Genomic DNA, 21,847 nt, shown 5'->3' on the forward strand with positions numbered 1-21,847 from the left:
ATTTTCCCATTAAGCAGTGCAAATTTATTTCGACTTAAATATTTAATTTTAAACTTATTCGCAGTTCACAATAGAAATTTTTGTGGTCTCGTCCTTGAATTCTATCGATATACCCAAACAGATTGTGGTTCGGTTTCGTACGCTTTGGACCAGAGCAATATACATATAGCTGTTTTGCATATCAGCTCGACACTTAGCACTCCCTAAGCCCCCTTATACGCCCCTCCCACCCGTGCATGAGGCTATATGGAATAGAGTCGAGGCTGACTTGGGTATTCAATGAAATTATCATCCAGCAGTGCACGATTCGCCTCGGTACGTGTCGTCGCCTGGATACCCAAGATGGAGCTTTCGAACGTCCTTGTGCCTTGGGATGGTGGGCCATGGAAGTCCTGCTCATCCAGGCCCCAACCCAACGCCCACTTCCTATAACTGGCAATGCCCACGGTCAAGCTGCTTATCTCACACAAAACACTGGTTGCTTTGGCGAAAGAAAGCGACGCGACTTGCCAAACAGGAATTGGAGCAAAAAATCGCAAAAGTGAAATGTCGAAATCTTTTCTATTCAAAGCACAGAAAGAAAAATAGATTCGCAAAAATTATACACAAGTTTATGGCGTGCCAAAATCTTGTAGTTTTTTTTTCCCCTCCCCTCAATTCAATTGTTTGATCCGACTTTGCCTCAACAAGTTTCTCGTTGAGGAACGACTATAGCTATTTGCCTGAGCTAAAGCCTCTAGGTGGAGAGGTCATAAAAGAATTCAGGAAATGGAATTCGCAATACTCTAGGACATGCATAAAAACCGACTAAGGGGTAGGATTTCAGCCGAGGCAGTTAAAAGGCAGTTTTATATTCATTACAAGTCCAGCTGCTTGGCCAGAAAGAACAACAACCAACTGGCAGGATAAATGGCAACAGCAACATCAACAATTTACGACTCCAAACCGAGTAGAACGGGTTTTTTATAGTTACCACAGTTCACCTCACACGAAAGCAACCTTTTTGCTCCTGCCAACGCACACATAGCCACAACCCACACTCACAAAATGGCCGCCAGTAAAAAGCAAAATAAAACAATAAACTCTAACGGATTTTTTATCTTTTAGCCAATATTTACGAACGTAAGTATTTGAAAATAAAGTCTTATTAATCCAAGAATTTTCTTTATAAGATTAATTTATAAATCAAAGTTACTCTCAGTCAAAAAATATGTTTTTGATAATACAAAACCTGTCAAAAGAAATTCGCACTATTGTAGAAGTTGCTACGCATAGCAACAGTAATAATAATAATTGTGCCAAAATATTTTAATTTAAAAAAAAATCAATTGTAAAATTTATAAAGAGGAAATAAAAAATTTAAAATTATATTGCAAATAGCGTAATTATATTGCAGTAACGTAAAAATCTTTACTTGCCAGAGCAGGATATCGCATATTTTTATAGTTTACACAATTTGACATATTTTTAATTGGGAGGGCTCTACATTATTTTTTATATTATTTATTGATGTTTAAAAATTCACATTTTTGGAAGGACTTTTCTAATCTTAAGGAACAGCTGAAAAAAAGACAAAGCCGAATAAATTTGACTGCGACAAAATTTTATGAAACTGAATCGGCAATCTCTATGGCCCCCGTTTTACATGAAATTAGAGTTAGCACAAGTTACTTGAAGATTTAAAAGTTGGAAGTTAAATACAAGGTTCTTAAAACGCTTGAAAAGCATTTGATGAGGAAAATCTAACGGCAGAATAATTGAAGGACGAGTTCGCGCACTACCACACGAGCACACGAATACCTATAGGTATATAAATATATACGTAAATAGAAGTACATGCTGTAGACACACCTAAGGTGAAGCCCCAAGTTGGCTTAGACAACGGCAAAAATATTGCAGTGGCGAATGGCATGAGAACAGCTGAAAAAGTGAAAGTAATGGGCAGGCCGAAACTTTTTCTTTCGCTTAACTAACCTGGCTGAAACTCTACTCCGTTCAGTTCAGCGTTCATCGCAATCTGAAGGACTTTCGGTCCGCAGTTTTTCGTTTCTGCCTTTTGCCTTTGGCAATTGCTTATTTGTTTTGCGCTAAAAATTAAGCGGCCACGAAAAGTTTGCGGGTTTGGTAAATTACTTTACACGCCACTTGAACACGCAGGCAACGAATAAACAAAGCAGCCAACCAACGAACATGGGGCAAACACATTTAATTAAATTAAAAATAATAGATAAAGCTGAAGAAAAGAATAGAAACTTCAAGTAAACTAAATTGTTAAAACTTTGGGTTTAAGTAACAGAGAGCCTCTCTAAAGAGACTAGTTACTAGTTAAAGACTATTTTTTTACTCACTAAAAACGATTGAATAAATACAATTAATATAGAGTAAAAAAATTAAATTGCTACCACCATTTAGCCAACTCAGGGTCTTGTCAATTTTCACAATTTCCCCCTCTGACATCAGTTGATGTTGGCAGCAACCCATCAATTATAATAACGATTGCCTTTCAATGGGAATAAGTGATTGTTATCAGATACCGAGCACAGCAATTACTCTGCACACAAACTACGGCCCAATGATAAGTGGCCAACTTATTCAAGGAATAGCTCAAATAAAACAGGATACAGAAAGGAAAAAAGTGGATAAATTGGTTGAAGGCAAGCGAGTTGGCCGCACTTTATCGGGCAATTTCTGGCTGTTTGCCATTAAAGTGCCACGCATAAACGAAGCTGCCTGATAAGAGATACATTTTTTTACATACTTTCGTTTTAAGTTACAGGCGACGACGGCCACAACAACAAGACGAGTGATTTAGGTTTTTTGCACTAGACACGCACGTTGACATTCAATTTAATTAAATGTGGTTTGATTGAATATGTTTAACAGATTTATATATTTTAATCGGCGACACACACTATTCAAGCTCTTTAAAACTGGTATTTTCGTATTTTTGGTTTCGGAAATGATTAATATATATTTACATTTATCTGTTCGCTTTATATTTTGGGTATTTAATTTTGCTACTGTTGCTGTTTGTTGCTTTGGGGAAATTCTTCTGTATATTTTTTGGTTTTTGCTTGAAGGTGCTGTTGGTGTGTTAACGAAATGAGGAAAGATTGTCTACTGAGTGTGCGAAACGATGGCGAGTCCCGTCGAACCCAAGGAGAGTTGCCTTCGCCGTACCACGGCGCGTATGTGTGATATGCGTTTCGTTTTGTTTTAGGAAAGTGCGCGCGCAAAATGCCAAACAGCTGTGCTGTCTCAGCTGCTGTTAGAAGAGAAAAAAGAGAGAGAGCGAGAGAGCTGGAGAAATACCTGCAGAAAGTTTTCTCTGAGGCGCACGCTCACTGCCGGAAAGGGGAGGTGGAGAATAGTGGGTGCTAAAGTGAAAGTAGCCTTGTTGATTAACATCCTTCAGAGTTTACCCACATTGGAAAGGTCGCCAATTTCACTGATAATAACATTCGTCCATGCTGGCAATGCCGTCACAGCTGTTGCGAGAGCGAAGCGGAAACGGAAAGAGCGCACCGGAAGTGACTTGGCCAAGTGGCATTTCCCCAAACAAATTCAAAAGGCCAACAAATATTCATATTAGCCACAAATGGCGAAGGAAAAGCTTTTTTATTTCATAATTAATATTGCAGAAAAGTTACAATTAGCAAAAAGCTGAAATCTTGTGAACTTAGAAGCGATTTCTAATGTCAACTGTGTTTAAAAATACATGTGCTGCCTTGAAAAATTTAAAAAAAGCTATACGCTTACCCATAAATTAAGTAAAGTTTCTAATAAAAAAAATTTATTTTGTTAATTGCTAAAGCGTTTTACTCTTATGAACGTATATGAGAATGGTTCATTCTAGTAGTACTAGCTTTTGAGAAACTGTAACTCAAACCAGATACGTGACAGAATATCGCGAGCATTAGCTATCTGAGAAGTTCCGTTTGTCAAATCGAAATTAATAAAGCTACATTTACAAGACTATTTCTACGCCGAACACGAAGCCCCAGCAACCGGGAAAAATGACAAAGCGAAAGTATAAACTATCGATGCACTATATAACCCAGCGAAGTCAGAAACTTAGCAGCACTCAGCGAAAATGGGCGAAATGTGGAACAAACCGTATATGGGAATAATAATATCTTTTATGTTGGCCAGCTGTGGAATGGCCATACCGACCGAGTTGACCAGATACTCACAGTTGGGGTAATTATTTCTATATGTAACCTATTTAATATTATAAATATATTAATATTGGTTTTTTCACTAGACAAGGTCCCTTAACGGAGGCCAATAACAGCGTAGTGAGCACCACCAATCAACTGGGTTTGCAAGCGGACACATCGTCTGTAGCTCCGGACTTTGAATACGCCCTTCTGGGTGAGGATCCCCAGGATCAGCAGTGGTTTCGTGTCAGCCTCACACCGAAAACCAACAAAACGGGCTACCGGGCACAGTTCGCCACCCGGAAGCATCCGCCCTTCGATTCGCAGGTTGCCCATCGTCATGATAAGACCATTCAGGATCTGCTCAACTGGCTGGACCGTTCCGAGGATCAGAGTCTGTGGAAAGTTTATCGTGATCTTTTGGCCTACACACCGCAGGCAGAGTCATCGCAGGAGTTCGAGCCTCATGGCAACGAAATTGAGAAAGAGGAAAAGGTGCCGAGGAAGCAGGGATGCCCGAGGCACAATCATCGGCTGCTCCTCGTCGGAGATGAGGGCACCAGCACTACAAAATTACCACCAACAAGCAAAAGTCAACGGCAATCGGAAAGCAACATGGTCTATTTTATAAAGGGGCTTAAGTGACCACTAAAAGTTGTACCTCCAAAAAGCTAAAATATAAATTCAAATATTTTAATTTATTAATTTAAATATTTAAAACTAAATGTCGCAGCAAATTTTAATTTGTAAATGTAATGTAAATCATACATCTTATTTATAAATATATCTTTTTAACTAAAAGAAACTGGTAATTTCAGATTATTTTGAAAATGTGCAACTGCGGATTAATAAATTTTTATAAATTAATTACTCAAATTTTAAAATATGAAAAAAGCACTTTATAAAAGAAAAAAATTGATTTAAAGTAAAACTCTATTATTATCATGTAATTTAAATTAAAAGGGTTCCTGAGCTTTTGTTGCAAATAGCTTTCGCCAAATTCACCTAATTCCTGAAACTTTCACCATATTTTCTCTTATACAAAAATTAAAACTTTTATAAAGTGCTAGGCCTGTTTGTAGAACTTTTAAAAAAAACTGTTTGATAAGCGAAATGTAGACAACTGAAATGGGGTCTTGACAAAGAATTGTCGGCCCAGTTAGCTGACACTTGCTGCTCCACTTTGTTGCTTGTTGGGTTCAGAAAAAAGGGGGGCAAAATAAAGTCAAGAGCAGAGCAAAAAACATTGAGCTTGACCTGAACTTTGGCGAATGATTATTGCTTGGACTCATGCTCATCCCTGTTGGCCCGTTCCAGGCGGCTGTCCTCCAATTCGTAGGCCGCCCGGTAGGTCATCTTGTCCAGCTTCTCGTCGTAAACCATCAGACTGGGATTCACATGCGTTGATCTGCGATCCCCTAGCGATGTGTATCCCTGATCGTAGAGGCAGCAATAGGGCAGATCATTAACCCTTATATATCTCCAAATGTCGTGGTAGCTCCAATCGAGCAGCGGGAAGATTCGCATCATCGGTGGCCATCCATTGTCGCTGGGTAGCATCTCACCTAGATTCAAACCCCCAGGATCGCTGCGTCGACAGCCGAGAAACATTGCCTGCACCTGGGGATTCTCGGCCAAAAGCCGTTCGAAGGCCATCCTGAGGTCTCCCTCGAAGCGCCGCAATTGTAGTCCATACCGCTGAGCACAATCGTCGACAAACTTTTCCAGTTCCTCGAAAGGATCTGGGCAGCTAACGTATACCGCTCCCAGTGGCATCGATGGAGGCTTCACTTTTGCCAAAATATCCAGCAAGACCGTGCAATCCTTGCCGCCATTGAAGCACAGCATAATTTCGTTTGGCTTATACAGAGTCATTGCGCGTTTTATCAACTCTCCAGAGTGCTTAAGTTTTTCCCTCAATTGGTCATTCAGACTTTTCACTTCAACTGGTGGAACATGCAAGCGACGAGTTTCTAGCTGATTATACCACACTCTTTGCCAAACTCGAGGCGGCAATTTCATTTTAACAAGCATAACAGAATCTTCTCTTTATCGGCGTATTATATGCCACACGAAATTTCATTTGGGTTTTAAAATAAATGAAAGCATTATCATTGCATAACTGCTATTTTGTAATATTATATAAGTTAAAAAGAAAAGAAAATAGAGGGGAAACAAATACGTTTTGCATAATATTTTCTTTCTTTTATAAAAATTATTATATCATAACTTAAAAAAAAAATGTAATCTAGCTAAACTGAAATACATTTTAAAATACAAATTATAGTTTTCTGAGTGTCTTTAATCTTTGTTTTGATATATAGTTATTAATAATAACTTATTATATTATTTTATAATATTTAGGGCCGTTTTCTCGTCCGTTTGTTAAATTTAAAGTAGGGTTAAAACAATGATATTCCATCACATTTCAAAGTTTTAACCCTACTTTAAATTTAACAAACGGACGAGAAAACAGTCCTTAATGTAATAAATATAATAATTAAATAAAATAAGTTCTTTAAATTTCTATAATTACTTTGGATTTAGCAAACTGAGATCTGCTCATATATTTCATATTAAGATTGAAGAATGCAACCTAAGCTCACCCACTTAAAAGTTCTTAAAGAACTTGTGGAAAAAGTTTATGGAAGAAGATTGTTGCTAAGCAAATCAATTTTGTGCTATGCAATGCATTTTGGGCCCTTTCCGAGAAAATTGTAAATTATGGAATTCCATTTAAGTCATGGCAATAAATAATATTAGCTCTTGCTACTTTATTACCTTTTACAATTTTTTTGTAATATTTTGTAATTTCTTATAGTTTAAGGCATTTAACATTATAACCTTAAAACATCACTAATATTTTAGATTATACAGTCGAAAATGTAGAATATTATTTTTTTTTTAAATATATAATGCTTATTCACTTTACTTATTTGCTTATTTATTTAATTATTTAATTTTTTGCATTCTATCAAAGTTTTGTTTCCGTTACTTTCATAATTGATAATTCATGAAATTGGCATGGCACACGACAATTTGTTTACTCAACAAGTTCAGTGGCCCAAAAAAAGCAGAGGAAATGTTTGTTCTTTTCGCTTTCTGTTGGCCATGCAGAAAAAGCCCCACACACGTCGACTTCGACTTCGAGGGGTCGTTGGGTAAACGGCAAAACTTGGTCATTGCTTGCCTCTGCAGTTTTGATAGCACAGCGCACGGGTATATAAAGCCCAAGTGGCGAAGGCAGAAGCATCGCAGTCTGCTACCAACCAGTCTAAGAAATCACCAACCACCAAGCAACATGAAGTGCATCGCCATCATCTCCACCATCTGCCTGCTGGCCGCTTTCGTTGCCGCCGATAAGGAGGAAAAGATGCTCGGCTCGTCCTACGGCGGTGGCTACGGCAAGCCCGCCGCTGCTCCCGCTCCTCAGGCCTACGCTGCTCCTGCTGCTCCCGCTCCCCAGGCCTACGCTGCCCCGGCTCCATCCTACGCTCCGGCCTCGATCCCGGCTCCTCCCTGCCCCAAGAACTACCTGTTCAGCTGCCAGCCCAACCTGGCCCCAGTGCCATGCAGCGCCCCAGCTCCCAGCTACGGATCCGCCGGTGCCTACTCGCAGTACGCCCCCGTCTACGCCCCTCAGCCCATCCAGTGGTAAACTAAGCCACAGGAGCCACTGAACCCAAGGAACAACAGCTACATTGCAAGAAAAAAATAATAAAAAAAATATTTATGATCAATCGTAATACTTCATTTGTTTAAATTTCTTTCTTGGAGGGTATAGGGAAATAAGCTTTGCATAATAAGCTTTAATAACAAATGCTTATCTTTGGGGAAGCCTTTCTAAATTAGTCAGCATATCATGGTAATACCAGGCATATCAGCATAGTTTTTGAATACCAGGTGCACTGCCTACTTTTAATATTTAATCAATAATTTTAACACACAGAAACTAGCTCGGTTTTTCCAAAAGTAAAGTAGCATACAATTTTTTAGGCAAGTTTGTCTTTAATTGCAATCTTTTAATTAACACATTCGTAGTTAATAAATTTCCATAAAAAAAGAACAATAAACGTTAACAAACTTTATATCTTATGTTTTAAAGTCGCTGAATGAGACAGCCGAAGCACTTGGAATCAGCTTACTATAAAGCTATAGCTACATGAGTTGTTTACAAAATGAAATTAGAGTGAACTAATAACGAACTAATAATGGCAAATGTTTTAAAATGTGAAGACATCCAAATTAGTTAAATTCGTTTTGCTCGGGATAAAAAGAGAAGTCAAACCAATCATTTTTGTTGAGTTAAAAAAGAATGATTGACCTATTCTTAATAATCTTCCGGATCAACTTCATCATCAAAGAATCGCGCCGCCTGTAACTGTTTTCTTATGGCTCCCACTTGGGTAAGGATTTTAGGCGATGATGTTGAAACGGTGAACTTTTGCACGGCAGGCACCTGGTAAGAATGGTTAGTAAGTAGTTCATTAGATTAAATGTTATATTTCATAACTAATCCACTTACCTCCCAGCGCTTTTTTAGGTTGTCAATCTTGCGCTGACCGTTTTCAGCCAAGGGTGCGCCCGTCTCCTGCCGCGTCATTTTGGGCATCTCGCGCAGCAGAGGCATCGAAAGATTGTGACCAGCCGCCTCCCTGAGGACAACATCCCTTCTGGCCAATGACTGGGGTGTCGTTTGAGTGCCCCGATGACGGGAATCGCTCTTGCTTCTGTGCACCTTCTGGTGCTGCTTGGTGGCCAGATCGCCGTAGTTCTTGAGGTAGCGGGACAAGCGCTGATCCGTTTGACGTCGCACCCGCTCCACAGCCTGCTCGTCGGCGCTGTCTAGCTCGAAACTGGTGTTGGCACTCCCCGAGGTCGTCGGCAGTTGTTCGAGGATGGACGGTTTAACAGGCGTAGGCTTATAATCGGCATGGAATACCGAGTTGCGCGATATGTTAACGGAGTACGGAGGCGAGACATCGGCTTGATTACTGTCCGTGGAATCCTTGGCCGGCGGAACAGCATAGTTTAGTTCCAGGACTTGAAAGGCGTTGTTTGAAGGCTCCCTAATGGTTTCCTTGTCATTAATATGCGTGCGCTCGGTGTCCCTGCCGCAAGCAACCTCCTCGAGGCAAAAGGAGCACAGATTGCGGCGACAGTTCATGCAGACATTGCGCTCACGCTGGCACGCCCGACAGACATCGCTTTTGGCCAGGCACTGGGTGCACATGGCATACAGGCGCTCACACTTGTGACACACCAAAGCGTAGCTGCTCTGGCAGTTATGGTCTGCTTCCTCCTCCCGTCCATCATCACGGTCCTCGGCCTCCTCCTTGCCCTCCTCTGGGTCTTCTCCTGGAATCTCTCCACTTTCTCCATTTCGCTTGGGCTTTTCCTTTTGCTTGAGCTTCAGGGCCAGTTTCCGCTGGCATCGCAGACAGCAGCTTTCGTAGCTCTTCAAAGGCTCATCACAGAGCGGACATATTTTATCGCAGAGATGGAAGCACTCGCGCTCGATCTTAGCCATTTGAGGCACCTCAAAGTCCAGCTCAACGGCCGGCGGCAGAGGCTGGCCACGTCTGTACTCGTGATGGGCCGAGTTACTGAAGTACTTGTACACCCGGTTGGCGTTGCCTTCAGTGCTGATATTACTGGCGTTGTTGTTCCTGCCTTTAAGACGCGTTGTCCTTGGCGTTTCGGCTAAATTGTTCGTCTCCTTAACGTGCAGCAACTGTGCATCCTGTTCCAGCTTGGCCAACAACTGTTCACGCATCAAGCGGTTCTGATCCGAGTCGATGCGAGCCTGCCAGCAAAGTGAACGAAAGTAGGAGAAATTTTATTCAATTACCAAAACCAAGCTGTATTGCAATTAACTTTCATGCGATGTGGATAAACGAAATCAGAGGTCCTAATACTCCTATCAATTACTATTAATTTTCTCTGTTGTGTCATTTATTTTGGTGCTAAAGATTGTGAATCTAATGGCAAAACCAATCAATGACAATTACTTCTAATCGAGTTTTGGGATATGTAATCGCATTCTAGTTGTATAAATAAACCCAAGGTCCTGCCGAAGGCTACTTAACAATGCGTTCGATAAAAAACTGAGTTCGATTGGTTGCCAAAAACGAATATAAATATATCCAGTAAATATACAAATCTTGAGCTAAAATTGAAAATGATTTAATTTTAAATGTAATTTTGATTTTTATTGATTAGGTTACTTATGACATTCATTATAAAGATGCATTATTAAAAAATTCGCCTTTAAAGGGCCATTTTCTCATCCGCCTGTTAAATTTAATGGAAGCTTTAACTTTGATTTTTTATACGATTTAAAGATTGTATTTAAATTTAACAAACGAGCGAGAAAACGGCACTAAAACTAACAGTTTTTGCTAATTTAGAGCTTGAAAATAATATTTATGAGTGCCTTGTCCATATGAAATCAAAACTTTTATACAATCACAAATAATATTTACCCTTTCAGCTCGCAGACGCTCCTTTTCCAACTGCTCCTCCAACTGTATTGTCTTTAATTGTGCCTCCAGTCGCCTGTTGGTAAATATCGTTTAGTTATAGATTACGAAATATAATTATTTATTCAATCAATTATATACCTCGTCAACGCCTCCTCCTGACGTCGCTCTTTTTCCCTTATCAATTCTATGGAGCGGCGTTTCTCATCGATTTGCTGCATCAAATCCCGCTGGTAATCCTTTTTGCGAGCTGTTTCCAGCTCGGCACTTCGCAGATTGCGCTCCATAACACCATCCCCGGTTACAATATTCGAGAGCTCCACATGTCCCAGATCCTGGAGGAGTTTTTGACGTGTTGTCGTGCCTGGCCGAATCTTGGGCGGCACATAGTTGGGATTACTATTTACAATTAACTCTATGTCAGTCTTATCCGTTGTGCTGTGGTTCGAGGTGCTTGTGCTGGATTGGCTGGAGCGGGTTTGTGCCGGAACCGCAGCGGCCTGGGATGCCTTCCTCACTTGTCCCGGTCGCTGATGCTTGGTGACCGGCGGATGGAGCATCTACAAGGGAGTACACGAACAAAAGAAACATTTATTGTAAGCTCATAAATCTAACACTCCTTAGCATGACGAATGCTTGCACCTAATAAAAATATTTGTTTATGGTAATATCGAAACGCTCACCTGGTGCTTGAGAAAGTTCTGCTGGTTCTCGCGCTGTCGCTCACGCAAATAATTCTGCCTCTTCTGATTTTCATTGTTAAAGCCGGGAAAGTACGAATAAAATGTGTCCGTAACCCATTGCTCCATATCATCCTGCGTGCGAGAGAGAAAACGAATGTGAGTGGCTAACTTGTCGTTCTAACTTGTGAGGGGGTAAGTATATATTTTCATATATTCCTTATCGGACGCTTTCTTTTTCTAACTCCCCGTGTTCCTAGTCCGTTCGGCGACACTAACCACCAGCAAGAAGCTTGTATACATTTTTATATGTGGCGAGGGCCACAAATTATTGTGGCTCCTTTCGTTCTCCGTCTGGTTTTTGGGTCAGCAGCACCAGCACTTCAGCAGGAGCTGCTCCAGCGAACACTCCACAATGCCTACTGCCATTTTTGCACATAATTTTTATGCCGTCGACCGAGCAAATCGCGTGCACCGATGGCATCAACAAAATTATATATAATCCAAACAGCAAAACGGAGACAAGGGGTAGACTAAGCTATTACCTAGTTAAACTAAGACTGAGTATTTAAAATATAAACATTATAGTATTAAAATAATTTACCTAAAATTCCCCTATATTTTAGAAGTAGATATACATGTTTAGATTTCTAAACTACCTTTTGAAATGCGTTGCACCTACTATATATTTGCTAAAATTTTTTAGGTATATTATTTCGATATTTCAAGGTAAGTTAAGATCATTTTTAACTATTTTAAATTATTTCTTAAGTTATTACTTTTGCTATCCATTGATCCTTCTGCCTCAAATGCTCATTTCCGTGAAGGGTAACAAAAATAATAACATAAAGGACGAGACGCTTCGTAAAACGACTGAAGGTGCCTTCAGCACTCGGTTGAGACGTTTCTCAACGCCACTTTATCAACAAGACCCAGCTGTTTCAGCCCACTGCTGTTTTAGCCAGTCGAAAGGGAACCTGCACTTCAATTTATTAGCTGCATGCATTACGCTTCGCTCGCTATTAGCCCTGATGATGTGCGCCTTAATTAAAGTACGTTTTAACGTTTTCATCATTTCTGGTGAGTGGAGTGGCTGAATAGACCGAGGATATCCGAGTTACGTTTCTGCTTTGCATAATTAAGAGCAATTTCAGCCTGTGATAGTTAATACTTGGCAAAGTGTTCACAGGATCCGCAAAGAAAGTTGAAAAAGCAATAGCTTTTGCAGTAATTCAGGTCAAGGAAACTATCAAAATGAAGACTGCAAATCAGAAGAGCAAGTGGTGGCACACGGAGGGATCTGAATTACGGTTCATCTCAGGTGGGGGTAAATAGGGTGGCTAGTCTGGGTTCCGTTTTTGCCTGAGCTATTAACCAAAGTCAAGTCAAGAGCCCAAAAACAGTGGGCAAAGACAGTGGGCAAAAACAGTGGGCAAGATTTAATATAAAAAATTAAATTGAAATTAACAAAGAAAATAGTCTCTGGAATAGATTTCTTATTATCTAGACTACTCTAAAAAATTCTTGGAAAAGCAAAAATAACCCAGAACGGATTAAGATAAAAATCTAAAAAACAAATATAAATTCGGAAATAATTGTTTAAAAAAAGTTAAAAATTAATATTTGTCTTTTTAACAATTTTGATTAGATATATTATTTTATTATTGGTATTATATATTTTTTTAAAGTTTAGTTACCCACTGTTGGGCCGTCACTTTAACGACTCTGTTTACTACGTCCATTCATCGGATTTGATTGCGTGCCGCATTGAAATTGGGTTAACTAAGTGCCAGCTAGTTGGTGTACGAAAAGTGCGAAACCTAATGAAAATGCGTGTGAAAGCTGAACGGGATTGGATGTGGATGCCTTTGTTGTCGCCACGCATCGCTGTAAGTTCAAGGGCATTCAGGGGAATTTAAAGTGGGGCTGACGAACCTCTATTGAAAGTACAAGTATTTCGAATGCTTCGACAGTCGGGTGACCTCAATTTACCCTAAACTACGTCATAGCGATTAGTTCGACCATCCCTAACAAGAATTTTAATTACCACTTGTCTGTCCACGGCCTTGTCCAGGTCATGACTTTCGTTCACAGTATATTTGTAAAGCTCAATTGGTGTTGGAGTTTCCGTGTTTGGTTTAACTTTTATAGCGAATGGCTACCCATGTATATACAAAAATAGCACGGTTCTAAAATAAATATGTAAATGTTGGTTACAATTTAGTAGTTTTTAAATTTATGGCCAGAAAGAAAAGAACTTTTATATCAATTATCATTAGCCATTAATAAAAACCATCATTGGGCGGAGTTGACAGAAGGGCGTGTCTCCAGCAAATGTAGATTGTGCACTTTCACGCCAATAAACATTAAGTGAGGAAGTGAGTCGACAAAACGGAGAGTCTTTTAGGTCCATACACAAACATTTAGATTTCTAATATAATTTATATTTGGTAAGGATAAAAGTTGTTTAGGAAACGTGGCAGCATTTTCTAATTAAATACATAGTATATCAAAATTAAATTGAATTTTAGCTGGACAATTGATTGATTGACAATTATTTTTAAACTTCCTCGGGGTTAACTGAACCCTTTAGAAAACGTTCAATATTTGCTTTACGTCACTTTGATTTTTGGGTTAACTTGTGGCGCTTGCCGGTTCGCCAAATGAAGTCAATTAGACCTTTAGGCCTCTTTCATCGCGTTCCGTTCGCTGGTTTCGATTTGTCGGCAATCAGGGGCACGCCTCACCTCATAAAGCTGTATATTTTGTGGGTATATAGTATAGAGTACCGAATGGGCACTTGGTAATTTCAAGTTCAGGCCAACAAAAGGCAGCGCAACAAACGAGCTTCGAATTACAACTGAGAGCGGTGCCAGCAAATTCATTAAGCGAATGGCTGCTCGTTCACACAGAGCCGGAATGGCTGGTAACTGGAGCACGGAATCGACTTACTACAGTAAAAAAACCAACAGTAGCTAATACAAACGGGCCATGCAACATTGATAGCGGAAGGAAACGAGGCCACACTCAAAACGCAACAAAACACACGGACCAGTCGAAAGAAATAATGTGAATAATTAAAATGCCAAACTAATTTGGCTGTTCTATAATCCACACACTCACGGTAGGGTGCAAAACTAATAGGCTATGCAATCTAAACGGTGGGGTGACCGATGAACTAGCCATTATTTACTAGACCTGCGAGACTCAAGCATATAAATAATGCAAATGGAAAAGTAAAATCGGTAGAGCTACCTCATCCAATCCTAAGGCGCGTTAAATATTTCTAACTTTTCTAATTGAAAATTCAGTGTACATATATACTTTTCTAATTGCAAATGCATATAGTATGATTTTTTAAAAAAATTAAGAAAAGTACTAGGTACGCATACCACAACTAAGGCTTTCGATATCTCTGGAACACAAATAAGAGCTAAGATCACTGTGAAATCTTAGGTACAACTGATGGGAAAATTCCAAAAGAGTTTGGGAAATGCTAGAAAATACATGGGGAACGCAACGAGGCGTAGAGAAACCAATTTCGCACAAATATTCCATAAATATGGCCAGTCGCCTGACAAATTGGCGAAACGGTGCGGTAAGAATCACCAGTGAAGCGCAACGCACATTCTAGAGCTCGATCTCTGAAACGGATTCACTGGATCTGCACAGGAAAAAAAATGCCGATATAAATATAATAGTATTATATCAACAATTAAGCAGGGGAAATAAATATGAATAGTCTTAAATCAAAAAGGTAAAAACTATTTATCTGAGATAGGGCTATATACATTGTCTTTTAAGATAGTATCCGATATTAAAAACCTATTTAATTGATCTTATTTTACATAAATATTTCTTTCTGGGTTTGATAATAAATTTAAATCGAGGTGATAGGTTTTTAGATATTAGTTTAATATTATAAAATCGAAAGGAGCAGGAGGAAATAAATACTTACATTTTTCAAACTTTTACAATAAAGCGAAAATTCAAAAACTATTTATCTAAGATAAATTGTTGTACCGATGGTTGTTTAAGAAATAATGACAATTTTTAAAATATACCAACATTTTGGTAGTATTCGATATGAAAAACCTATTAGATTGATCTTATTTTACCTACATATTTCATTCCGGATACGATAATAAATTGAAATCTAGAAGATAGCTAAGAACTAATTTTGAGATATCATTAAACTCGTACAAATTAATAATTTATTATCGTAGCACTTAGATTTTTCTCGCAGTGCACTTACCGACCGACGGATTGGCAAGCGGTTCTCACTGAGCGGCCGCTCGTTCTCCAAATTGCGCCGCACCGACGCATCTGGCGACTTGTACTGACGAGCGCTGCCGACGAGCAGCTGGCGCTGATTCGCGAGTTCCTTGGTGGATTTCGTGGGGTTGGCAGGCACCTCCTCCGCAAGCTCCTCCTCCTCCCCCTCCAACTGCAAGTCCAAGTGAAGTTCTTCGTTTTGGCCGCCGGTTGCCAAGGAAGACGATGGTGTGGCGGCGGGTTCATTGGACTCCGTGGACTCCTTAAACTCCTTGGCCCTGCGACATTGCACTTTGAAGTCCGGTGATTTCATTAGCTGGGCGGCGGGACAAGGATTTTGGGTGGCCAGGCGCTGGCGCTCCTTTTGCAGTTGCTGGCGTTCCAGGGAAAGGAACTGTTGCAGGTCCATCTCTGCGGAACCAAAGGAATTGTTATAATGGAACCCCACATAAATCAGCCAATTGTGCAAATCAGTAAACTCACCATATTGCCAAGTCCTCCAATTCGTTTTTGGGCATTCAATGCCAACGCAACGAAGCTTGTTCTATTATTTGCGCACTATTTAATTGAGTAAATCACGCTTCACTTTCGAAAAAGTTGAATATTTACGCGGAATTCAATGTGACCGCATCTGGGCTACCTGTTACTTCTCGCACGGGACTTACTAACGCGTAAAGGAACTACACCAAGAAATGGTCACCCTACTGCAGCAGTGTTGAAAAGTGACTAACCGGAAACTGTTAACTCACTGTTAACTAATAAATTTAAAGTTATAAATTAAATTTAATGAAGGTGTAAATTATAATTATAGTAAGAAGGTAACATTTAAATATTGGAAGATCTTTATAAACATTTAAATTTTGTGAGTTCGCTTTATTATAAAAATGGTTACGCCAATCCTTAAATTCTTCTTTTTAAATGCTATTAGGGGAGGTCACAGAAATGAATAAAATTACTAACGAAAAACAAACCATAATTTTTATGTTTGTATTTCATTAAATCCCATGAACTTCAATCGGCTATTCCGAGACAAATCAGTCAGATATATTAGTATATCTCTTTGCTCGGATCGATTACTGTTTATAGATTTCTTTAGGAAAGGAAATCATACCCATAAAATTTAGTTTGTTTATTTTCTTGTGACGAACACTCAAGGCGAAACCAAAATCCGCATACATTTTAGACATTCCTACCGCATCGACTTAGATATTTTTCCAACACAAGGATTCTTATATATCAAATTTCATACATCACTAACCCTCCATCGCGATGGGCACCTTGGGCAACCAGTTCATCCTGTCGCGGGAGCGTCGTCGCTTCGGTCGCCAGTGCCTCTTCACGGACCGCAACGAGATGATCCTGAGTGTGCAGCCCAGTGGCCGTCTGCGGCTCAAGTACATCCTGCGCAATCCGATACACGAGAAGACCCAGCTCAGCGAGCAATATGCCGTGTCTTCCGTATTAACCCACAATGTGACCTTGGATTCGCGCGGAATGAATCACTTTGAGGGCGGTTGGAATGTCAAGGAGGTGAATGTTGCCGACGAGGAGTCCACTCTGCGCTATCGCAAGAAGGTGGAGCGTGACGACTCCTGGGGCGTCGAGGTGAACAAGCTGATGCACGACGTCATACAGATCAGTTCGGCCAATAATGCAATTAATATCTATGAAGATTTCTTTTTGGATTTGCCCGAGGATCTGGGTAAGGGGATTAGCATGAAAATAGCGGCCCGTGGAACCCACGTTTTTCATGACCTCTGGATTCCATCGCGTCGGTTGCTTATGTGCGAATGGTTGAACTCGGATCCCTCGCAGTTTCTACTGACTTTCTCCAACCGCAAGAGTTTGGAACCGGACTATAAGAAACAACTGAATACTTTGCCTGACTTTGGTAATGATAATCCCAACTCGTTCTTCATCTGGAACCTGGACGATGCCACCCGACCGGTGGCCTTTTACGATTCGGAAAGAGTCCTGACCATTGGCAAAATGTGCATGCGGGATGAGAGCTACATGGTGGGTGGCTTCCAGGAGGGTCAGGTGGGCTTCTGGCTAACGGAGAGCATGGGCGGACCGAAGAGGGTGTGCCCCCTGGAGGCGTGCCATCGCGAGGCGACCTCTGCCCTCTGCTGGGTTCACTCCAAACTCAACACCGAGTTCTATTCGGGATCGCTAGATGGTTCGGTGAAGTACTGGGATACCAGGGATCTGCTGATGCCCGTGAATGAGGTCCTGGCTGAACCGAATCCCCAGCAAGTGCAGAATCGGCAGGATGCACATGGTGTGACTGTCCTGGAATTCGAGTACACCATCCCAGTTCGCTATATCTTCTGCACCGATATGGGCTGCGTTTTTGTTGGGAATCGCAAGGGACTCACCCCACAGGAGACCATCGTTGGGGTCTATAAACTATTCGCCGGTCCCATTCGCTGTGTGATGCGGAATCCTTTCTTCGTGAAGAACTTCCTCATCGTTGGAGATTGGAGGGTTCGCATTTGGTCGGAGGAGGTGAAGAATTGCCCTAGTACCTTCTATTTTCGTCGGCCCAATCAGGTGATCAGTGGAGCCTGGAGCACCGGTCGCTGTTCGTTGTTCTGCATCGGTGACGATAAGGGCAATCTGGAGTTCTGGGACCTCCTCATGTCGCACAAGCGTCCCATCATGACCATCAAATACAAGCATAATGTAACACATTTGGTCTTCAAACCCGATGGTTCCATGCTCGCCGTGAGTCTGTCGAATGGCGATGTTTTCATGCTCCGACTGGAGGAGGGAATGCGAAGTGCCACCGTGAAGGAGAAGTCACTCATGATGTCGGTGGGTGATCTTCGTCACACTCAGAAAAAAAAGTTCCTTAATTTAAGTCCATTGGCTAAAATGGCTAACCAGTTTATATGTGGACTTACAAATTTTCATCCCATATAAATTTTAAGTCTAAATAGATTTCAAATGGACCTAAGGCCATATGGACTGTAACACGAACTTGAGTCCATTCTTAGTCCATTTAGACTTAAAATGTATATGGGATAAAAACTTTTAAGTCCATGTATAGCCTTATTTAGCCATTTTTAGTCCATTCTTCCTTAAAGTCCGTGGACTTAAATCTAGGTAATTTTTTTTCTGAGTTCAGGAATCTTAGGATTTCCATAGGATCTCATTTTCCTTTGTTTCTCCCCCAGATGTTCGAACGCGAAATATCGCGCTGTAAGCTTCTAGAAGCCCGCGAGGAGGAGATCAAGCTGAAGAAGCGCCTGACCTCCATTTTTATCGAAGAGGAACGCAAGTCCAAGGAGAAGTTGGAGGCCAAGAAAAAGAAGGCCCAGGCGAAGAAGGAGCAAGAGCCGAAGGCGGAGGACGAGGCCACCATTTTCCTCAGGATGATCGAAAGCGATTTCGAGTTCAGCCAGGCTCTGCTGGAGTTCAACGAGACCATTGAAAGTATCGCCGCTAAGCGAGCCAAGCGGGTCTTCAACATGGAACACACCGTCTTTGAAACGGGTCAAGCCTAAAATGGGTATATTCTTATACTCTTCTTGTATTTTCTTTAACCCTATGTAATGTTGTAACTTTAATAAAGGCAATGTGAAGAAAAATATTTCTAGTGTTCCATTTGAAAACTACCTAAAAAGAATTTTTTTCAACCTACAAAATAGTCTTTTCTAGCGACTCAACGAAAAAGTAGCCCAACTTAATACTTCAAACAATAGTTCATAAAATCAACTACAGTCAACAAAAGTAAAATTGTTAGACACACTCTTGAAAATATATAAACAGTTCTTCGTTTTTTGTTCATTCCAGAATCTATAGATCTCAGATTTCCAGGATGGCGACGAGTTCCAAGGATATGGACCAGAGCACAAACTGGTACTCTAGCATCTACAACTCCATTAAACAGACGCCCCTCAATGTTACCCTTGCGATTATATCGACCATCGTCTTCTACAAGGTCGTCAGACTTACCAGGAGGTGTCGTCGTAATCGTGGGAATACAGAGGACAAGGAACTAGATCCCATTGATTTGGTGAAGGATACAAAGCTTCCAGCTCTACGGAAGGACTTTACGGTCACCGAACTTCGCGAGTACGACGGAACCCGCGAGGATGGTCGCATTCTGGTGGCCATCAACTTTCATATCTACGATGTTTCGCGATCTGTGCACTATTATGGAAGAGATGGCGTTTATCCGAACTATGCCGGACGGGATATTTCCCGAAACTTGATCAATTTTTCGGTGGATTTCAGCCAGAGCGAGGCATTCGATGATCTGAGTGACCTCTCGATCAGCCAAATGAATACCTTGCGGGAGTGGGATCAGCAGTACAGTGAGAAATACCCTTTGGTTGGAAGACTTTTGAGCCCAGGAGAGCTTGCCATTAACTATAACGACGAGGAAGATGTGGAGTCGGAGCCAGAGGATCAGCAAGTGCATGAATAAAAATGTCTTGCGTTTCAATTGTGTGAAATTATTGGCTGCATAAAAATAAAACTCAACGGAGTCATGTTATTCGACCAGAAAATATTTATTTTCACTGTTAAAAAATTTTTTTTTCGTTTCTTACATTTGGAATTTTTTGTATTTATTTATTTGTATTGTATTTATTTGGTATATTTATTAATATAATTAATATAAACTTAGCCTTTTAAATTTGCAGTTATTGTGCCGTTAAATATTTTAAAGTAAATAGTTAAAGCTTAGTCTAGAATCCCCCCTCTAAATTTAATTTTTGAAATTTGTGCGCCTAACAGCACGCAGTTAACAGCACCGCATCGTCACGTGGCGGTTTTTTTTAGGCCCTTCTCTGCGCCCGCGGCAGCCACACTAATTCGGCTCTGCTTTTCGTTTCCACTTCCGTTTTCTTTTCTTTTCGTGTTTCTACGCCAGCAAGATGAAGTATGTTATTGAAAAACGCCCAAAGGCCTGGTTAATCGAGTTATTTACCGCTGGCTAAGCCTGAATTGGCATCACTAAAGAATGCGCTTGCTAATGAGAGTGTTTCTTTTTGCAGAATTGGCTTGTGCGCATTCAGCGGGTACAAAATCTACCCCGGTCATGGCAAGACCATGGTTAAGGTCGATGGCAAGGTAAGAAGAAGAGAGGATCCCTTTGAAGCGAAAAAGTAATAATGCAATTGGATGCAAACCCTTTCAGTCCTTCACCTTCCTGGACAAGAAGTGCGAGCGCTCCTACCTGATGAAGCGCAATCCCCGCAAGGTTACGTGGACCGTGCTGTACCGCCGCAAGCACCGTAAGGGAATCGAGGAGGAGGCCTCCAAGAAGCGCACCCGCCGCACCCAGAAGTTCCAGCGCGCCATCGTCGGCGCCTCGCTGGCCGAGATCCTCGCCAAGCGCAACATGAAGCCCGAGGTGAGGAAGGCGCAGCGCGACCAGGCCATCAAGGTGGCCAAGGAGCAGAAGCGCGCCACCAAGGCCGCCAAGAAGGCAGCCGCCCCCGCGCCCGCCAAGAAGTCCGCGCCCAAGCAGAAGGCCCAAAAGGTCACCCAGAAGGCCGCTCCCCGCGTCGGAGGCAAGCGGTAAACACCTCTTCCTCCCCCCGCCGGTAGTGATGTGCTAAAGTTAGTCCAGGATTTAAGAAACCACAAGTGAATGGAAAATTAAAAACGAAAGCCGCGAATGCGAATTCGTGGTGACCAAAAAAAAAAAACCTTTCGCGTGTTTTTGTTTTCTCAAGCTTGGCTTATAAAGTGGAAAGAAAGTTGGTTGTGATATGATATATCACCCATTTAATGATCTAACATGGCATTTTGAACCAGACGCCAGCATATCTAATTATTATGAATCATTATATATCTATATTTCTAACCAATAATATAGATAGCTATAATTCCAGTTCAAAAAAAAATTACATAAATTCCGACGTCTAATTAGGATATTTACTGAGCTAAAAATAATGAATTCTTTGTTTTTTTTTTTTTGATTATCAAAGGTATTTTTTACATTTATCTATATTTCTAACCAAAAATATAGATCGCTAAAATTCCAGTTAAAAAAAACCGATTTCACATAAAATCCGAAGACTAATCAGTATATCTACTTGGCTAAAAATAATGAAATCTTTATTTCTTTTTTTTATTATCAGAGGTGTTTTCTATATTTCTAACCAATAATATAGATCGCTAAAATTCCAGTTAAAAAAAAAACAATTTCACATAAAATCCGTCTTCTAATCAGAATATTTACTTCCGAAAGTTTATATGCATAAAAAGTTAATAAGTTTTCAGAAATGTGCGA

The 21,847-nt window shown here is 40.7% G+C and overlaps 7 protein-coding genes across 8 annotated transcripts; 5 read left to right on the forward strand and 2 right to left on the reverse strand.

The window, feature by feature from the left end:
• Window positions 1-3,903: 3,903 nt before the first annotated feature.
• On the forward strand, window positions 3,904-4,882 carry LOC108061062 (uncharacterized). The gene is made up of 2 exons (XM_017147073.3): window positions 3,904-4,200; window positions 4,265-4,882. Exons 1-2 carry the CDS (start codon window positions 4,094-4,096, stop codon window positions 4,803-4,805), a joined length of 648 nt encoding a protein of 215 aa, XP_017002562.2. The 5' UTR covers window positions 3,904-4,093; the 3' UTR covers window positions 4,806-4,882.
• On the reverse strand, window positions 4,883-6,272 carry Flad2 (Flavin adenine dinucleotide synthetase 2). The gene has a single exon (XM_017147086.3). The coding sequence runs from the start codon at window positions 6,192-6,194 to the stop codon at window positions 5,436-5,438; it is 759 nt and encodes a 252-aa protein (XP_017002575.2). The 5' UTR covers window positions 6,195-6,272; the 3' UTR covers window positions 4,883-5,435.
• A 1,128-nt stretch (window positions 6,273-7,400) lies between these two features.
• Vm34Ca (Vitelline membrane 34Ca) lies at window positions 7,401-7,906 on the forward strand. The gene has a single exon (XM_017147084.3). The coding sequence runs from the start codon at window positions 7,462-7,464 to the stop codon at window positions 7,816-7,818; it is 357 nt and encodes a 118-aa protein (XP_017002573.1). The 5' UTR covers window positions 7,401-7,461; the 3' UTR covers window positions 7,819-7,906.
• A 271-nt stretch (window positions 7,907-8,177) lies between these two features.
• Window positions 8,178-16,246, reverse strand: LOC108061114 (trichohyalin). Of its 2 annotated transcripts, XM_017147165.3 has the most exons (7): window positions 16,081-16,246; window positions 15,578-16,008; window positions 11,326-11,457; window positions 10,784-11,202; window positions 10,646-10,718; window positions 8,686-9,966; window positions 8,178-8,619 (listed from the first exon to the last, which is right to left on the reverse strand). In XM_017147165.3, the coding sequence occupies exons 2-7, from the start codon at window positions 16,004-16,006 to the stop codon at window positions 8,491-8,493; spliced, it is 2,463 nt and encodes an 820-aa protein (XP_017002654.2). In that variant the 5' UTR covers window positions 16,007-16,008; window positions 16,081-16,246; the 3' UTR covers window positions 8,178-8,490. The 2 variants fall into 2 exon arrangements, with proteins under 2 accessions (XP_017002654.2, XP_070072082.1); XM_070215981.1 differs by lacking the exons at window positions 15,578-16,008; window positions 16,081-16,246 and adding an exon at window positions 14,715-14,779.
• A 401-nt stretch (window positions 16,247-16,647) lies between these two features.
• On the forward strand, window positions 16,648-19,179 carry LOC108061067 (dynein intermediate chain 3, ciliary). The gene is made up of 2 exons (XM_017147079.3): window positions 16,648-18,414; window positions 18,777-19,179. Exons 1-2 carry the CDS (start codon window positions 16,867-16,869, stop codon window positions 19,104-19,106), a joined length of 1,878 nt encoding a protein of 625 aa, XP_017002568.2. The 5' UTR covers window positions 16,648-16,866; the 3' UTR covers window positions 19,107-19,179.
• An 82-nt stretch (window positions 19,180-19,261) lies between these two features.
• Window positions 19,262-20,116, forward strand: LOC108061071 (membrane-associated progesterone receptor component 1). The gene is made up of 2 exons (XM_017147085.3): window positions 19,262-19,332; window positions 19,396-20,116. Exon 2 carries the CDS (start codon window positions 19,421-19,423, stop codon window positions 20,030-20,032), a length of 612 nt encoding a protein of 203 aa, XP_017002574.2. The 5' UTR covers window positions 19,262-19,332; window positions 19,396-19,420; the 3' UTR covers window positions 20,033-20,116.
• A 293-nt stretch (window positions 20,117-20,409) lies between these two features.
• Window positions 20,410-21,507, forward strand: RpL24 (ribosomal protein L24). The gene is made up of 3 exons (XM_017147143.3): window positions 20,410-20,488; window positions 20,604-20,679; window positions 20,747-21,507. Exons 1-3 carry the CDS (start codon window positions 20,484-20,486, stop codon window positions 21,131-21,133), a joined length of 468 nt encoding a protein of 155 aa, XP_017002632.1. The 5' UTR covers window positions 20,410-20,483; the 3' UTR covers window positions 21,134-21,507.
• Window positions 21,508-21,847: the final 340 nt, after the last annotated feature.

This window comes from Drosophila takahashii, chromosome 2L, assembly GCF_030179915.1.
Source record: "Drosophila takahashii strain IR98-3 E-12201 chromosome 2L, DtakHiC1v2, whole genome shotgun sequence".
Classification (NCBI taxonomy): domain Eukaryota; kingdom Metazoa; phylum Arthropoda; class Insecta; order Diptera; family Drosophilidae; genus Drosophila; species Drosophila takahashii.

What these genes read in the sequence shown, in the direction of transcription:
- LOC108061071 (XM_017147085.3), top strand. Translation starts at nt 19,421, where the DNA reads ATGGCGACGAGTTCCAAGGATATGGACCAGAGCACAAACTGGTACTCT.
- LOC108061062 (XM_017147073.3), top strand. Translation starts at nt 4,094, where the DNA reads ATGGGCGAAATGTGGAACAAACCGTATATGGGAATAATAATATCTTTT. An exon ending in ACCAGATACTCACAGTTGGG is followed by an intron (nt 4,201 to 4,264) that starts GTAATTATTTCT and finishes TTTTTTCACTAG; the next exon opens with ACAAGGTCCCTTAACGGAGG.
- Vm34Ca (XM_017147084.3), top strand. Translation starts at nt 7,462, where the DNA reads ATGAAGTGCATCGCCATCATCTCCACCATCTGCCTGCTGGCCGCTTTC.
- LOC108061114 (XM_017147165.3), bottom strand. Translation starts at nt 16,006, where the DNA reads ATGGACCTGCAACAGTTCCTTTCCCTGGAACGCCAGCAACTGCAAAAG. An exon ending in CAGGAGGAGGCGTTGACGAG is followed by an intron (nt 10,719 to 10,783) that starts GTATATAATTGA and finishes ATTTACCAACAG; the next exon opens with GCGACTGGAGGCACAATTAA. An exon ending in ACCTAAAAAAGCGCTGGGAG is followed by an intron (nt 8,620 to 8,685) that starts GTAAGTGGATTA and finishes CATTCTTACCAG; the next exon opens with GTGCCTGCCGTGCAAAAGTT.
- LOC108061067 (XM_017147079.3), top strand. Translation starts at nt 16,867, where the DNA reads ATGGGCACCTTGGGCAACCAGTTCATCCTGTCGCGGGAGCGTCGTCGC. An exon ending in AGAAGTCACTCATGATGTCG is followed by an intron (nt 18,415 to 18,776) that starts GTGGGTGATCTT and finishes TTTCTCCCCCAG; the next exon opens with ATGTTCGAACGCGAAATATC.
- RpL24 (XM_017147143.3), top strand. An exon ending in TGGTTAAGGTCGATGGCAAG is followed by an intron (nt 20,680 to 20,746) that starts GTAAGAAGAAGA and finishes AAACCCTTTCAG; the next exon opens with TCCTTCACCTTCCTGGACAA.
- Flad2 (XM_017147086.3), bottom strand. Translation starts at nt 6,194, where the DNA reads ATGCTTGTTAAAATGAAATTGCCGCCTCGAGTTTGGCAAAGAGTGTGG.